Raw genomic sequence first — 18,018 nt, 5'->3', positions numbered from 1 at the left:
ATCCGCAAATCACTTCCAATGTAATACGACCACATTAACAAATTGAAAGATAAAAACCATATGATTATCTCAATAGATGCAGAGAAAGCCTTTGACAAAATTCAACACTCATTTATGATTAAAACTCTCCAAAAAGCAGGAATAGAAGGAACATACCTCAACATGATAAGTTTCTTAAGAACAGGATTGTTACTCATCTCTAGCAAGAAGCATACTAACACATCGTAGGTAGCTAATGAATAGTGAATGATGAGCAGAGCAGCTGAACACATGATCTTTCCCTCTCTTCCATAGGAGCTTCTACTTGCAGAAAAGTGGGCTAAAATGAACAAGCTCCCCTTTCCAAAGATTGATCCTTATGTGTTCGATCGAGAAGGACTGAAGGAATGCTATGTTTTTAAACCCAAGAATCCTGATGTCGAGAAAGATTGCCCGACTATCATTCACTTTGTTCTGGCCAACATCAGCTTCAGAAAGTACAAGGCTCCAGGTACATCGGGAGTTACAGTCTGTAAGGCAGAAAGCTGATAAAGCGTAAGAATGACATTCAGGCAGTTCATTCTGGCACTGCCATACCAGCTGTTACAACATTGAACACTTCCTTCACCTTGGTAAATGGCCGCCGTCCTGAGACCCCAAGCACTCCCCCTCTTTCTCACCAGAGTCTCCTGAGTTCCTCACAATCCGGAAACCGAAGGGTGATTAACTAGCTCAATAAAGCCTCTGGGGCTTTACTCTGTAATCTCAGGTTATATTTGTTATGATGGATTGGTGCCCTTGTCATAGGCATTATTAAATATTTTGATTGCTACCTTCGTAAGGAAGGCCTTGTTTCAGAACAAATTGTGCAAAAAATTGTGGGAATGTTAACTGACCGTAAAAATTCATGAAATCTAGCAGTATAATATGGATAATAATTTCAGGTCACCATGTTACATTCCTTTAGAAAGAGAGAATCAAGTTCAAGTCACCGGCATTTTGTTTTGCCACATCCAAAGGAGTCTATGGACTCTTCTATATCCTGGAAGATACTGATTAACAGAAGGAGAGCTAGAGATTGACTGGCAAGATACTAAATGCCTCAAAGTTATATTATTTTCAGACCAGAAAATGTAGCTGTTAAAGAAAAGATGAAAAAATAGTCATGGAAGATTTGAGACTATGGGGAGGAAAGTGATCTTTTTCTAGATAGTGGATGAAGTCAGAGAAAAGGTCAATAGAGGTGGAGGTTCTCCTGAGTCATACTTGAACACAAAAGAAGGAAGAATTAGCTGGAATTTTTAGTTATTGAACAGTGAAATACCTAAAGCGTAGACAATTTTGAATTTTCTATCACTATTAGTTCTCAAAAACAGGTTGTGGAGGGGATTCTTGTGACATAAGGACAGTTAATTAATGTCTGGGTTTGGGTTCGACCAGAAGCAAATTCCAAGCAAAGGGTTCAAGTGCAAATAATTTATTTGGGTGAAGTTGGAAACCTTAGTAAGAGAGCTGAGAACTGCTAAAAGGAAGAAAGGCAGACAACAGAAGATGTGTTAGTAAGCCTGCTACCACAAGCAGAACCTGATCCTACTGGGAAACTCCAGGAAATGAAATGAAATCTATAGTTAGATCATGCTTTCCACTTACACAGCAGGTGGCAAGGGAACCAAGGAATTTATATAGAATACCATAGAGTCTTTGGTTGACTGCTTCCTGGGACAGAGTATTATTGACTGGAACTTCCAGCCTGCTGCTAATGAGCAAAACAGCCTTGAGCAGATACAGGGAGGGGTAGAAAGCCTTCAGGGCTTCCCAGGTGGCTCAGTGGTAAAGAGTCCACCTACCAAGCCGGAGACACAGGTTTGATCCCTGAGTTGGGAAGATCCCTTGGAGAAGGAAATGGTAACCCACTCCAGTATGCTTGCCTGGGAAATCCCATGGACAGAGGCACCTGGTGGGCCGCAGTCTGTGGGGCTGCAAAAGAGTCAGACACGACTTTGGAACTGAACAGGAGCAGCGGAAAGCCCTTAGGCACACAGATGCAGGTACTGGTGATTGGAAGGTGCCCAGTCAGAGTACACAGAAATGGTCAAGTCCAGGGTATGTGAGCAGAGGCCTCAGAGTGTGAACTAAGGATCGTATGATTCCTGAAGGGGCTCCCAGGCTGTGTTTATGGCTCTTTGTATGTTTTATGCCCTGGACTTTAGAGATACTTTGTGGTTTTTGAAATAACATCATTTGAAACTCTTCTTATATTTAGGTGTTCCAAGAGAAACTAACGAAGAGAAAGAAATAGCTGATTTTGATATTTTTGATGACCCTGAATCACCATTTTCAACCTTCAACTTTCAATACCCAAATCAAGCATTTAAAAGGCTGCATGATCTCATGTACTTCAATACCCTGAACAACATTGATGTAAGTATCTCCTATGATCATTGACAATGTCAAATATTTCCATATCACACGAACATAGCAATACCTCATTTTAATTCATTAAAAATAACTTTTATGAATGATACCACCCCAAAATGTACCATTTTAATTTCTGTGAATTCTAGTAATCTCCAGAAGAACCCCATAAAATTCACAAATAAGGAACCCAGTACCTCCAAATTGGCAGAGCCCACATTTTATGCTATTGTTTGACGGATTAGTTAATCCTCAGCTTCTTTCCCGAGGTATCTAGTAGGTTTATCATATGATAAAGTAAACTGTAAGTGGGAAGAAAAGTGATACAATGGAAATATGAGTAGAGAAGTGAGTGTTACCAGAAGTGTGATTAATCTGCAAAAATAGCATGAATTTTAATGAACAGACTCATGCTTTTAAATGTCTTTTTGTTTTTGTGGATCTTGGAAATGTCCCCTGAAGTAGCAGTCTCTCCAAGTTTAGCCCTCGAGATATCAAGTGTGCATTGCTTTAGAAACATTAAAACAAGTCATTCTCTTCAGTGTTATTCCTATCACGAGTATATCTGCTGCTAGGATTCTGTATCTGTGTAAAATTCTTTAGCTGCTAACTCACCATTTAGGACCACTGTTGTGTAATTGGAGTCATGTTGGCTTGTGGTTCCACATCATAGTGTCTGACAAATGATGATCAGTGGTAAAAGTCCAAGTTCATGAGTCTACTTGGATTTTGTACATTAGAAAAAAACATAAAAGAAAAAGAAAGAAAAATTAAATGAAGAGGAAAAGGCATCACACCCGATTTGCCAGTCCTTTTGGAGATTGTATGAATGGAGTAAAAGAACATACCATGTGTGAATGAGTCTTCTGTGCATATGAGATTACATTAGATTTTTGTAATCTTACTAGAATTCTGGCAACATCTAGTTTGCTTGTTTGTTTAGTTTGGTCTGAAACTAGTAATTATCGATTGTGTACAGTTGTAACAGTTATGCCATAATTTATTTATTAATCAATATCTTTAATTTTTTTAAACATATGAAAATTTCCCCAATAACCGTCAGTTTCTGCAGCTCCAAAGTGTTTCTTGTTAGTGTTCATTTGTGAATAATATGGGGCAGTTCAAGTAAAACATGAGTAGCAACATTTATAGTACATATCATTTTCTAAGTAGATTTATTCCTTTTCTTTTACCTTATTATTCAGTGAAAATCTGAAATCTGTATGCTACGTTGTTTCTGTGGTGATGGTGAAAATTTAAAGAACATTAAAAGAAAATCAACATTTTAATCTACGATTTTAGGGAGCAAACAGATATTCTCAGAATAGAGTTGTGTTTTATAAAACCTCATGCTGTTAAAACAAAAAAGAACTAAGGGTTAATAAAGTAATAATCCTATTTTTCCAGTATGAAGCCAGTAAACAAATAATTATATTGTCTTCTCATTGGGATGAAATGTATTAAACTTGGTCAGTTGTCCTCAAATGGATTTAAAAAATAGATTATAGGAATGTATAAATACCCATTGGACTTGGGAAAATAAAAGGATACATACACAAACATACAAGTATATCTGTATATCTATGTATGTGTATATATTCATGTGTATATATATGGCATATATATACATATATGTGTATATAATTTACACAACTTCATCTCTCTCATTGTTTTCAGTTCTGGTTTACATAAAACTCACTAAGCTATTTAGGGAATGATATAGTTCTATTTATATATTTTACAAACATTCTTCAAAGTATGAAGAATTCATCTTTGTTTGACACATAGGTGAAAAAGTTAGCACCTAAACAAACCCAGACTGAATCCCAAAATAACTGTCCTGACTTAGAGCTCATCAAACACAGATTTTTCACAAGCCATCCAATTAAGCAGGTTTTAATTACTTCTAAGAACTTACCTGACACAGTAAGTAGAAGCAAGGTCATGGACTTTATATCATGTTTAGCTCTTAGATGGGCTATTTTTATGACTTTGAATAAGCTACTTAAACTTTTTGAGCCTCAATTTCCTCATCTCTGAAACAAGTGTAACAGTAGCTATCATGGTGGCAGTAGTGAATTTTCAATCAGGTGATGGATGAACAAACAGTTCCCTGCAAGCCGAAGCTGCTTAATAACTGGGAAGAATACCTATGTGTGTCTATATCCTGCACCATGATGGATCTATGTCAAGACCTTTGCGAATGGTGAGAAGTAAGAATATAAACAAGTCAGTACAGGTAATAGCAGCCTGGGCAGTAAATGCATGTATTTTTGAAGGAATGAATTTAGGCTTCCCTCTTAAATTATATGGCCACTGAGATTTTTCTTGGGTGTGTATATGTGTGTGTGCGCCTCATACCCAGGTAAAACTTCCAGTTTTCACTGACATTTACCTCTCCTTTGATGACGCCCACTCCTTGTTTTTAACCAGGAAGATATATTTTATCAGAATCAAGGCTTCTTGATAAGTGATGAGAAATAAAGAAGAGCCGAACTCTGAGCTAGGTTGCTAGGTCATTAGGCTCAGTCATGAGCTAAGTCACTCGCTCCCAACACCATTTGACAAGAGTAAGTGAGTAATTCATACAACAGCATCACAGCACATGCTTACTTGCCATAGACTGGCTGAGTTGCTCACCAGCTGTGGACACTGTATATAAACTCTTCTCACGCACAGACGTCTGGCTGCCCGTCCCGTGGAGGCAGTTTTCAACTTTGTGGCCACCACCACTGTGACTTAAGGCGAATTTTCATCTTCGATTCACATTCCGACTTAAACCTTGACTCTGAAAAGACCAACCTGTCTCTGACAGCTATGTGCTTCATTGCTTCATTTTCCAGAGATCTCAGTGGGCCTGCTTCACTGAAGCTGAATTCCAGTTCATCTTAAGAAGCTTCTGTTTCTTTTCACTTTGTGACAGCAGGCTGGGTTTCTCATCAGGGTTTCTGCACTTACTCAGTCCTCCCAAATTCTTTCTCACTGAACGTTGCTCAAGCGCTTTTACAGTGGCAGCATATCAATTTTTTTTTTTTTTTTGTCTTTTTGTCTGTCTTTTTTTAAGGAAACCTAACATATAGTGACTTACACTGGTACACAGGTGGTATGTGGAAAATGCAGAGGCTTTGGAGTCAGACCAAATTTGGTGCTCAAATTTTTGCTGTGTGACCTTGGGCATGTTGGTTAACTTTTCCAAACTTTACTTTCCTCATTTGTAAATGGAAGCAGTGATATATATTTTACAAGATCGGGATGAGGATTAAGTAAAAGAATATAATTTAAGAGCTTGGCATGTATGAGACACTCAATAAACTAAAATGGGTAATATTGATAAGGATGTTAATTTTTATCCGTGTTTATATGTATCTTCTGCTTTTAATTATAAATTTAAACCTTTTAAAAGCAATGGCTTGCCTTATTTACCTTGTATCCTCCAGAGATACTGATCACAATGGCCAGTACCAAAGTAAATATGTAATAAAATGTCCATGAATTATTTAGAAAATGTCATCAACTTACTGGCTGAAACTGTTGAAGAGTTTAATGTGATAGGAGAGTGGGTAGAGAGTGTCAGGATACAGGCCTCTGGAGGCAGATGCCTGACCCTGGAGTAACTCCATGAAATGCATGCTGACCAGGTAACGTGGTTACATGCTCTACCCATAAACTGCCACCTTGATCTGGAGGTAACACACCTTCCGAGGTTTCTTTTCCAGGAACTTGATGATTCAATTATCCCAGGAAAATTACTGTTACAGTCTCACTCGTTCAATGTATTAACTTAGCAGGCATGCTATAAAAACAGTGACAGTTTATTCAATAATACACCAATGCTGCATAATCATGAGCTTTTAAAATCCTTTCTCCAATGATCCTATAAAGTATTCAATATTAGGTGTTAACTAAAATGAAGAAAGGGCTTCCCTGGTGACTCAGCTGGTAAAGAATCCGCCTGCAATGCAGGAGACCTGGGTTCGATCCCTGGGTTGGGAAGATCCCCTGGAGAAGGGAAAGGCTACCGACTCCAATATTCTTGCCTGGAGAATTCCATGGACTATATAGTCCATGGGGTCACAAAGAGTTGGACACAACTGAGCAACTTTCACTTTTCACTCAAAATGAGGAAAAACATATATCTATAAGTATTTGTATCTACTTCTTTATTTGTTGATATTTCCTCATCATGTTAAGAGTATTTAGGTACAAGTTAAAGTTTTTATCTTTTACAAAATAATTTAGAAGTTTATTATATATCATAGCCTTTTAAAAGTGTGATATCTCTAGACATTTCTTTGTTTTTAAATTAAAGTATAGCTGATTTCCCTGGAGAAAGGAATGGCTACCCACGCCAGTATTCTTGCTGGAGAAGTCCATGGACAGAGGAGCCTGGTGGGCTACAATCCAAGAGACTGAACAGAGTCAGATACAACTGAAATGACAGCATGCACACACGCATAGCTGATTTACAATGTTAAAGTTCAAATTAGTTTCAAGTATATAGCACATTGATTCAGTTATATATATACACATATATGTGTACATATATATATATATATATATATCTGTCTTTCTCTCTCTATATATATATATGTACATATCTGTCTCTATATATATATATCCCTTTTCATGTTCTTTTCCCTTTTAGGTTACTACAAAATATTGAGTATAGTTCCCTGTGCAGTATACTAGGTCCTTGTTGGTTATCATGGCCTTAAATACTAGGCCCAAATTCATTTACCTTTAATGCTACCTATAATCTTTTTACATCTTATTTATTTATTAATTCAACACATATTTATTGACTGTATACTGTGCCAGGCACTGTTTTAGGAACTAAGGATAAATAATGCACAACATGAAAAGAACAAGGAAAAGTTTTGAGTGCTTGATATAAACCAGACACATCCTTTCCAAATCCTGAGCACTCAGAGCTGGCCTGTGAGGGAGGTGTTTTTATTTCTATGTGAGACAACTGAGTCGTGAATTATTGTGGCTGATTTCCGGAAGACACACAGTTTTGTTGAGGGGCTGAAATGGGGTCATAGGTTGTTTTGTTCTGTTTTTCCTCACTCTTTCCTCGCTTTTGAACCATCTGTCTCTCAAGCAGCCTTATTTCCTAGTTACTCCCTACACAGCCTCCTTTCCAGCCAGCCTACTTCCCAGATGTTTCCTGTGCATGCCTTCCGCCTCTGTGTGAAATTATCCTTTTACTGAGAAGACCCGCTCTTTCCACTCCAGGTATCAAATCCTGCTTGTCCTTCACCTCAGCTCAAGTCTCGTCCCCACGGGTTGAGCTTTATCCTATTTAATTTGATCTCCAGTGAGCACTTTCTGGACAGTCATTAATCTTACAAATATTTATTTTTTCCCTTCCGTGTTCTAAGTGCTGGAATCAAAAATGACAAGACTAATAAGGCCTTTGCTTTCATAACACTTCAGTTTTTATTCAGAAGGCAGGCATTAACCAGCAAATCCACAGTAATTTAGGCCAGACTATCCTCTTTCCTTTTGTTATATTTAGAAGTCTTCTTTCTCTGGCAGAATATACTGTAACTTTCTTTTGAGGCTCATTCAAAATTTTCTATTCTGAGAATTCAGTGCTTACTTGTGGAGTGTTTCCAATCTCATGTTTCTAAGTTTGTTCCTTTTGGGGAGTGATGACATTTTGCATGTTTTCTTACTTTTTGCCCTTATTGCCAAATATTTAAAGGATCTGGCAGATTGGGAGACCATTAAATGGCACCAGAAAGATGACCCGTGTCTTATTTGGGGATAGGTGATGGACAGGGAGGCCTGGCGTGCTACGGTTCATGGGATCGCAAAGAGTCAGACATGACTGAGTGACTGAACTGAACTGAACTGAACTGATGTGGATGGAGGAGGCTGAGATCTGAGGATCTGTGCTAGAATGACACTGATGGGAAGGATTGGAGTTTCAGTGATGTTCAGAGGGGACTGAAAAAATAAAAAGAGATATAGACACTGTTTACAACGGAGGCTTCCCTGGTGACTCAGACGGTGAAAAATCTGCCTGCAATGCAGGAGACCCGGGTTTGATCCCTGGGTCGGGAAGATCCCCTACAGAAGGAAATGGCAACCCACTCCAGTATCCTTGCCTGGAGAATTCCATGGACTGGGGAGCCTGGCAAGCTACGGCCCACGGGATTGCAAAGAGTCGGACATGACTGAGTGACTACCTTCTATTTATAATTACTCCTACTCTAATAAGAAAATAGAAAGGCTCAAACATAACTTAATGCCTCTTTGAACATGTCTAGTTGTACCACGTATCATGCCAAAAGGTTTGAATTTAGCAACTGATGTAGTATTAAGCTCAGCCATTCCTGTTGATACATCACAACCAATGAGTATTTTCTGCAATAGTCTGAAATCCTGGTTAATGGTTTCATAGTGTTAATGTGCCCCCTAGTGGTTCAGCTTGCATATTCTAATTGCATGTGATTTGAGTTTTTCCGAGTTATAAATGTGGATATCCATTTTCCTTGATAAGAATGACCCTTTATTAAAAGTATCTGCCAGTTTCCACCTATGATAAACCCACTAATTTGTGATATTCATATTGTTGTTTTTGCTCTAACATTGATATTTTTTTTGTGTGCTCATGAATTCATTGTAAAGGGGTTGACTGCAGTCATTATCAATGTAATGTCCCCAGTGATCTTTTATATATTTTAAAGGTTTTTAGGTACTTGGGACGTAAATAGCTGATTTTTAATTTTACTTGGGTTCTCTGAAATGAGGGTTGGTATGTCTCATGTTGCTTTGGTGCTCTTTTCAGGAGAAACTAACTGAAAACTTGCTGACATGATTTCTAGAATGACAGTGAGATTAATTAAAATGAGACATAGTAGGGCACATTTGATAGTGGGATTGATTTGCTGACTTTTACCACAAAAAATCTGCTCTTGGCTATATATGGTGGGTTTATTTCTAGTAAATATTATAGCCTCCCACCTAAGGTAAAGCTCCTAAATTTTCTCATGTGTGGTTAGTGAAAATACCAACAATAAATAGATGCTAGTTGTGAAATGTTTCCTATATGCCAGGCATTAATAAATGATCTCCAGTTCCCACAAAAGCCCAGATTAATATTATTATTTCCATTTTAAAGAAGAAGAAATAGCCTGGGGGATATAAGTTAATTCCCCTTGATCTCCACAGCCAAGAAGTCCCTGTGCCTGGAGCCTGTCTAACAAGGTCTCCATTATAGACCTGAAGCCCCCTCTTCTATTTCTGTAGAATTATGTTTCCCTGACTCATGGGAAAGATGGGGTCAGTGGATATCTGCTTTACTTAAAAGACTCAGTAACATTTGAACTCATCTTTTTCAGTAGACAATTATATATATAATTATATATAGACTACAAAATTATAATTAAATTGTAACTTTTAATTATGATTATAAAATTATAATTAAATTGGAAAATTATAAAATAAAGCTAAAATTAAATTAAAATTATATATATAATTGTCTTCTGGAAAAAACTCATATAAAATTAAAAATTACAAAGCAAATAAAGGTGTCACATTCCCATGATAAATCCCTCTTCCTAGAACATGACAGTTTGTTTAAAGTTATCACTAGAGAACAGAGGGCCCTGCCCAGCGGGTCTCACATAAGTCACAGAAGATTAATGTAGGTTAGCATCACCCAAATCACACATTTCTCCCGGCTTGCCCATGGAGACTGGATGAGGAAATGGGAAATCCCTACACATCTCCAAGGCCAAGTGGGCCATACCAGCTCTGGGTGGGAGGAGCTATGATGTTGTAAACTTCTCAGACTTGCCTTATTTATAGATAGATAGACAGATGATAAGTGATAGATAGGTTATGAAGATAGATAGAGATATGTATATCTTGGCCAAACAACTATTTCAGTGAGTTCCGAATAACACTAATTATACATCTTTTGCCTCTATTTGCAGGTAATAAAGAATGCTATAGTCGAAAGCATCAAATATAGAAGGCAGAATCCGTCTCGTTGCTCTGTTTCCCTCAGTAGTGTTGAGGCAAGAAGATTCTTCAACAAGGAGTTTCTAAGCAAACCCACAGCATAGTTTTTGTACTGGAAAGGGTAGCAATTTCTGATGCAGAGGCAGTTTGAAATTCCACAACTGGATTTAAAAGCCCAGGACAGGTATTAGCACTGATCTTAAGAGACTGGTTGATACTTAAAGTTGCAGTTACTTAGCTGCATGAGAACAATACTTGTAAAACTTTGCTAGATTGACAGATGATGTCGATTTTGTAAAAATATAACTCAGCTACATTTTCTATCAGTATGAATTTCCTGATGCAAATGTAGGGACATATACTGTATTTTTTAGACATTCCTCACCAACTATCTATGTGTTCTCTTTTTAAAAAGGTGGTTCCTTTTTTAGAATATTTAACAGTTCAATCTTTAAAAGTAAGACTTTGTATTGTGTGTGAGTGTAATTCACTGACTGGATTTATTCATGCCATGAGACAACACTATTTTTTATTTATATATGCATATATGAAATAAATACATCTGTATACAAATAAACAAGCGGTAACTGAGTTTTTGTTATCTTTAATGAACTATTGTACTGTGGCTATGACAGATGCTCAGACTCACGGCTTTCAGAGACAAAAATTGTTAACCCTAAACTTAAATGTGAAACAACATTTTAAATCATGGTGATTTTTCTTAGACGAGAAAGTATGTGTTTTTTGAGCAAATGGTGTTTATTTATTCAGAATATAGGGAAAAAACATGTAACCCCTTCTAGTTTACTTTGCTGATACTATCCTATTTGTGCAACAGACAGCAGTTGACCTCAGAGAAAAATCCAGAAGAGTGACAAGTGCTGAATCTGAAAGACTTGTCTTAGGGACAGTCTGTATTGCATGACTGTGGCTTGTTACTGTTGAACTGCTAACATTCAGAGTTAGTATCCCAAATAGAAGGGCTTCCTCACTTTTCTTGCCCTGAGTCTGCCATTCTTTAATCTCTCTGTTCATGTGTCTTTTTTCCTCTTACCCTTCATTCACGTTTCTACCTGTGAAGAAAGACAAGGTAACTGGAAGGGAACCCCTGAAAGTTCGTTCGTTGGTTGATCCCTGCACATGGCGAATGATTGCCCTCTACAGGCCATCAGGCGTGTTGCAGGGTCTGGGGACAGCATCCGACAACAATGACGAAAGTGCCTACCTTCACCGACCTTGGGCTTCCCTGGTGGCTGAGGTGGCAAAGAATCTGCCTGCAATGCAGGAGACCCAGCTTCAATCACTTTCACACTTTGAAGGCCCTTACTTCCTAATGGAGATGACCAACAATAAACTGTACAAATAAGTCCCTAGAATGTTAGCCCCAGGGAAGATCACACTGAGATGGTTTGTTGCTGTTTAGTCGCTAAGTTGTGTCCAACTCTTTTGCAACCTCATTGACTGTAGCCCACCAGCCTCCTCTGTCCATGGGATTTCCCAGGCAAGAATACTGGAGCTGAGTGGGCAGGATCTGTGGATATTTAGGGGAAGAACACACCCAGCAGAGGGGATTGCTCTCAGGTAGAGCGCCAAGCATGTTCCAGGAATAAGAAAGAGACCAGTGTGCCCAGAACAGAGTGGGAAATGTAAAAAATTAAATTTCACTTATTTTTTTCAAGATGTGGCAATACTGTTTATATTTCATTTGTCTTTCAAAATACGCCCTGGGAAATAACAAGACCAGAAAGCTTCCCTTGTAGCTCAGTGGGTAAAGAATCTGCCTGCAATGCAGGAGACGTGAATTCAGTTCGTGGGTTGGGAAGATTCCCTGGAGAAGGAAATGGCTAGCTTACTCCAGTATTCTCGCCTGGAGAATCCCATGGACAGAGGAGCCTGGCAGGCTACAGTCCATGGGGTCACAAGAGTTGGACGTGACTTAGCGACGAAACCACCACCAGAGAGCTTAAGAGACTTGTCCAAGGTTACTGATGTCTGAGCTGGTGTCCCACGCCCTTGACTTCATGGCATTTATATCATAACTGATGGTGCTTCCAAGAAATTAATTAGATGGAAACTTTAAAGACTAGTGATTATAAAACCAGAATGATCTAGGATCCTTGCTTTCTCTTTGTTCTCAGGCTTCTGGTTTCTTAAATGCCATTAGCTACAGAGGCTCCTTAACTAGTTCAGTGTTAACAATTTGTTCATTTATAAATTTGCTAGAGTTCTCATTTTATAAAAACACATTTTGATGGCAAATTAAATCTATAAATGCGTTTTTTCATCCTATCATCTCTGACCTAATGAATGGCTGATAAGTGAGATGTCCTCTTAGTCTTACTGCAAATTGTCCACCTGCACCGGTAATTTTGGCTTAGTTCTTTGCTTTTTGACATAAGCATTTGCTTGTTGTTCATGTTCTTGACCGGGACCCTACTTTACTTCACCCAGTACGGGCTGACAAATTTCAGGTAACTTTTTTTTGTTAAGTAATAAAAACACTAAGATAAAGTTTAGTGTGTGTACATGTATATGTGTGTGTGTACCTAGACACATATTTCATTTCTATGAAAGAAAATTTTAGACACAAGTGCTTTATTCTGATATTGAAAACCTTCATAAAAAATTTTGGCAGTCATTCCTCTTTCTTTTCTTTTCCTCCTCCACTCTTTTTAATTCCTAGACTATTTCATCCTAAAGCCATCAGGTGGGGCAGAGACAGGTAGGCAGAGATGGTGATGGTCATGGAGCCACCATGAATCAAAGTAGGACATCAGAATAAGCACAGTGTCAGAAGACATCCAGGTAGAGGAAGAGCACTGATGATGAAAATGGAGATTAATTAAATGTATTAAGTGTAATGGAAGCCAGGTTTCTCATCTCAGAGGAAGAATGAAATTCCCAAAAAATATGCTAATGAAAACCAGAATGTACTCGGTAGTGTTAGGTTGAAATGGAAAGTATCAACATCCTTAGCTCTATCTACTTAATGCTGACAGATCTCCTCCAGAGGGATCATCTGCAGGGAAAGTCTCTGAGTAGCACTGACTTCTCATGGTTCACCGATGCTTTTATTTAAAGGGTCACAATGGCAAATACCGTGCTGGATATGCTATTGCAATCCTGTTGATATTGTTGAGGCAGCGTACCTCCCTATGACCATGTTGACCCAACAGGATGAATTATATACTCTTACATAACTTTGTACTTTAACCAAGGGCAAAATTGCCAATATTTACACAGACAGTGGACGTATTTTGAAGTAGTTCATGATTTTGGAATGTTGTGGAAGTAACATGTCTTCCTTACTTGCAGCAGAAATAAAATTTAAAATGGCCCTTATGGCCAGGAATTATGGAATATGACATTGTTACCTGCCATTTTAGCTCTTAGTAAGATTCTGGGGCATTCTACACTTGACTTTCTGGAAGCTAGAGGAAACCACCTTGCTAACCTTTCTACAGGATTGCTTCCTTTCAAGGAACCATCAGCCACCATATCTCTGTCACGGTCTGAAGGGATATGTCCTCAAATGGTAACTTAAGAAAAATTAGCTAGAAAAACCCAGTTATTGGCCTCAGAAAAGGAAAATTAGATTGGAAATTCAAAAAAATACTGGTTTGGAAAAGGAGAACTACTGGTTCAGATCAAATAATAACCTACCCCTACTACAGGTGCTAAAACCCACCCCTCCCCCACTGTAAATGCATTCAAACCTTGACGTATTGACAAAATAAGAGGACTCCTGAATCAGTGCAGTGGGAGGAGGGGATGGGGAAACATTAACACGGCCAAAAGTGTGCCTGGCTGCTGCTGCTGCTGCCGCTGCTGCTAAGTCACTTCAGTCGTGTCTGACTCTGTGCGACCCCCTAGATGGCAGCCCACCAGGCTCCTCTGTCCCTGGGTTTCTCCAGGCAAGAACACTGGAGTGGGTTGCCATTGCCTTCTCCAATGCACGAAAGTGAAAAGTGAAAGTGAAGTCGCTCAGTCGTGTCCGACTCTTAGCGACCCCATGGACTGAAGCCTGCCAGGCTCCTCCGTCCATGGGAGTTTCCAAGCAAAAGAGTACTGGAGTGGGGTGCCATTGCCTTCTTCAGTTTAAAGGCTACTTATTTTTAAAAGAGTAATCACACCACTTATTTTGTCTGGTGACTCTGTACCTGGGAAAGCATATTTTAGGGATTGGCACAGTATTTTTTGCTGATGGGATAATGCATGGTAAACAAAATAAATTCATTTTGAAGGATACATATGAAATGAAGACCCTTGTCATTAAGGAATTTATGATATTTTTGTTGAGTAAAAAAAGAAACAAATATGAAATACCTTTAGGATTTCTGAATTGTGTGCTAGTTATCATGTACATTTTGGGAAGGGCAAGAAGAATATGGACTTCAGCATTTACAGGTGGGTTCATGAAGCCATGCCCTGGAGAAGGAATTGGCAACCCATTCCAGTGTTCTTGCCTGGAGAATCCCATGGACTGGACGGAGGAGCCTGGTAGGCTACAGTCCACGGGGTCGCAAAGAGCCAGACACAACTGAGCGACTTCACTTTCATTAAGCCATGAGAACTTAGGAGAAAGTCCTAAGTCTGAGTAACTGCATGAATTGAGGTGCAGAGATGAAACAGCTTGGCCCACTGGTCAGCTATGAGGTAACTCCCTCCTGGCTTAGGGAGTGTGTGTTGATCAGCAGGTGGATGGAATGGGGACCACACAACTAGATGTAACTTACTTCCAAAGTCTGAAATTTCATATTTGCTGTTATGTTCAAAGGTGCTTGCTGCTGCTGCTGCTAAGCCGCTTCAGTCGTGTCCGAATCTGTGCGACCTTGTAGACGGGAGCCCACCAGGCTCTTCCATCCATGGGATTATCCAGGCAAGAGTACTGGAGTGGGTTGCCAGTTCCTTCTCCAATGCATGAAAGTGAGAAGTGAAAGTGAAGTTGCTCAGACGTGTCCAACTCTTAGCAACCCCATGGACTGCAGCCTACCAGGCTCCTCCGTCCACGGGATTTTCCAGGCTAGAGTACTGGCGTGGGTTGCCAGTGCCTTCTCCGCCAGAGGTGCTTATTACATTATTAAATACACATATGCAGGCATATATATGTACTTAGAAGAGAGCTATACATGGACCAGGCTTCCCAGGTGGCACTGGTGGTAGCCACCTGCTAATGCAGGAAACATAAGAGATGTGGGTTCGATCCCTGGGTGGGGAAGATCCCCTGGAGGAGGGCATGGCGACCCACTCCAGTATTCTTGCCTGGAGACTCCTGTGGACAGAGGAGTGTGGCAGGTTACAGTCCAGAGAGTCACACAGAGTTGGACACAATTGAAGTGACTTAGCACACATGCATGTATACATGGACCAATCATAAAAATGCCAGGAGCTAAGGATTAAGATGAAAACAATTCTGTGATCTTGAGGTCCTTATGGGAACAAAACAAAACAGAAATAAAAGCAAAAACACAGTAATGCTTTGCAAGCCCAATGATCCAAGAGCCTTACTTTATATACCCATTAATAAATGAGAAAATGGAGTATAGCTCCTGCGGTGAAAAGTAATCCTCCTCAAACCTGTAATTTGCTCCCATTTATTTCCCTGATAAATTGCAAGCAGATGTGATGTAAGTTATTGCTGAATCAAGATGAGAAATACCACTTTCTTGTGTGCAATTCCTGAGATCTAGGAGTCATTACACTGGCATTAAGTAGCCAATGCCGACTAATATGTTTTATTATGAAAACCTTCACATCTTTCAAATTCCAGACTTACTAAATCGATATGATTCATATCACATAAAGGATTCATAGCTTTACCAAGAGAGTTAATGTTAAGGCATCAAGAAAATGGAGCATTCAAACTGAATTGTCCTGATGAGGCAGTTTTTTGCATGACACCCTTGGGGTAAATTTCTTACACTGTTATGTTTTGTTTGCTCACCTATAAAAGGGGGAATAAGATTAAATGCTTTTATATTCTCATAAGATGACTATGACTATCAAATGATAAAGGGTGTATAAAAAGTTTAATTAATCTCCAAAATGTACAAGCAACACATGCAGCTCAATACCAGAAAAAAAAAAAAAACAACCCAATCAAAAAGTGGGCAAAAGACCTAAACAGACATTTCTCCAAAGAAGACATACAGATGGCTAATAAACACATGAAAAGATGCTCAACATCACTCATTATTAGAGAAATGCAAATCAAAACCACAAGGTGAGATATCATCTCACACCAGTCACATCAAAAAGCCTACAAGCAGTAAATGCTGGAGGAGGTGTGGAGAAAAGGGAACCCTCTTACACTGTTGGTGGGAATGTTCACCGGTACAGCCGCTATGGAGAAGAGTGTGGAGATTCCTTTAAAATCTTGGAATAGAACCGCCATCACTTCAGTTCAGTTCAGTTCAGTCGCCCAGTCGTGTCCGACTCTTTGCGACCCCATGAATCGCAGCACGCCAGGCCTCCCTGTCCATCACCAACTCCCGGAGTTTACTCAAACCCGTGTCCATCGAGTCCATATGACCCAGCAATCCCACTCGTGGGTATACATCCCAAGGAAACCAGAATTGAAAGAGGCACATGTATTCCAACGTTCATTGCAACAGTATTTACAATAGCTAGAACATGGAAGCAGCCTAGATGTCCATCAGCAGATGAATGGATAAGGAAGTCGTGGTACATATACACAATGGAATATTACTCAGCTATAGAAAGGAACACATTTGAGTCAGTTCTAATGAGGTGGATGAATCTGGAGCCTATTATACAGAGTGAAGGAAGTCAGAAAGAGAAGGACAAATACTGCACATTAATGAATATATATGGAATTTAGAAAAATGATTCCGATGGTCCTACATTCATGGCAGCAAGAGAGACACAGATATAAAGATTTGGACTCATTGGAGAAGGCAAGAGTGGATGATTTGAAAGAAGAGCACTGAAACGTGTACATTACCATATGTAAAATAGACGACCAGTGCAATTTTGATGCATGAAGCAGAGCACCCAAAGCCAGTGCCCTGGACAATCCAGAGGGATAGAGTGGGGAGGGAGGTGGGAGGGGGGTTCACGATGGAGGGGACACATGTATACCTGTTGCTGATTCATGTGGATGTATAGCAAAAACCATCACAATATTGTAAAGCAATTATCCTCCAATTAAAATTAATTAATTAAGAATTGACAGCAACAAAACTTTAACAGCTACAAGGTCTTTTTTTGAGACTTATTTTTTCTTTACAGAAGATATTTCCTCAAGAATCAAGAGACCAGGTATAAGACTTAATTGTTAGCACCCCAAATAACTGAAAATAAATGAGAAATTATTAAATATTGATGAATAACAAGATATTTAATCAGTATATAAAACTCATAAGAAACACTGAGAAATATATTTGCATGTAAGTGAATCACTTCATGGCAAATAGATGGGGAAAAAATGGAAACCACGACAGACTTTATTTTGGGGAGCTCCAAAATCACTGCAGATCGTGACTGCAGCCTGAAATTAAAAGATGCTTACTCCTTGGAAGAAAAGCTATGACCAACCTAGACAGCATATTAAAAGCAGAGACATTACTTTGCCAACAAATGTCCGTCTAGTCAAAGCTATGATTTTCCCAGTGGTCATGTATGGAT

The 18,018-nt window shown here is 39.1% G+C and overlaps 1 protein-coding gene across 2 annotated transcripts in view; it reads left to right on the top strand.

Moving 5' to 3' along the window:
• PLA2G4A (phospholipase A2 group IVA) overlaps positions 1 to 10,948 on the top strand; it is a 169,351-nt gene extending 158,403 nt beyond the window's left edge. For both annotated transcript variants that reach the window (XM_043485362.1, XM_043485361.1), the window contains 3 exons: positions 295 to 490; positions 2,243 to 2,400; positions 10,344 to 10,948. In XM_043485362.1, the coding sequence (XP_043341297.1) occupies positions 295 to 490; positions 2,243 to 2,400; positions 10,344 to 10,475 (486 nt within the window). In that variant the 3' untranslated portion in view covers positions 10,476 to 10,948. The remainder of the gene's footprint in view (positions 1 to 294; positions 491 to 2,242; positions 2,401 to 10,343) is intronic.
• The last annotated feature ends 7,070 nt before the right edge of the window (positions 10,949 to 18,018 follow it).

This window comes from Cervus canadensis, chromosome 13, assembly GCF_019320065.1.
Source record: "Cervus canadensis isolate Bull #8, Minnesota chromosome 13, ASM1932006v1, whole genome shotgun sequence".
Lineage (NCBI taxonomy): Eukaryota > Metazoa > Chordata > Mammalia > Artiodactyla > Cervidae > Cervus > Cervus canadensis.
Note: the sequence above shows the minus strand (reverse complement) of the source record. Positions and strands in the feature narration are given on the sequence as shown.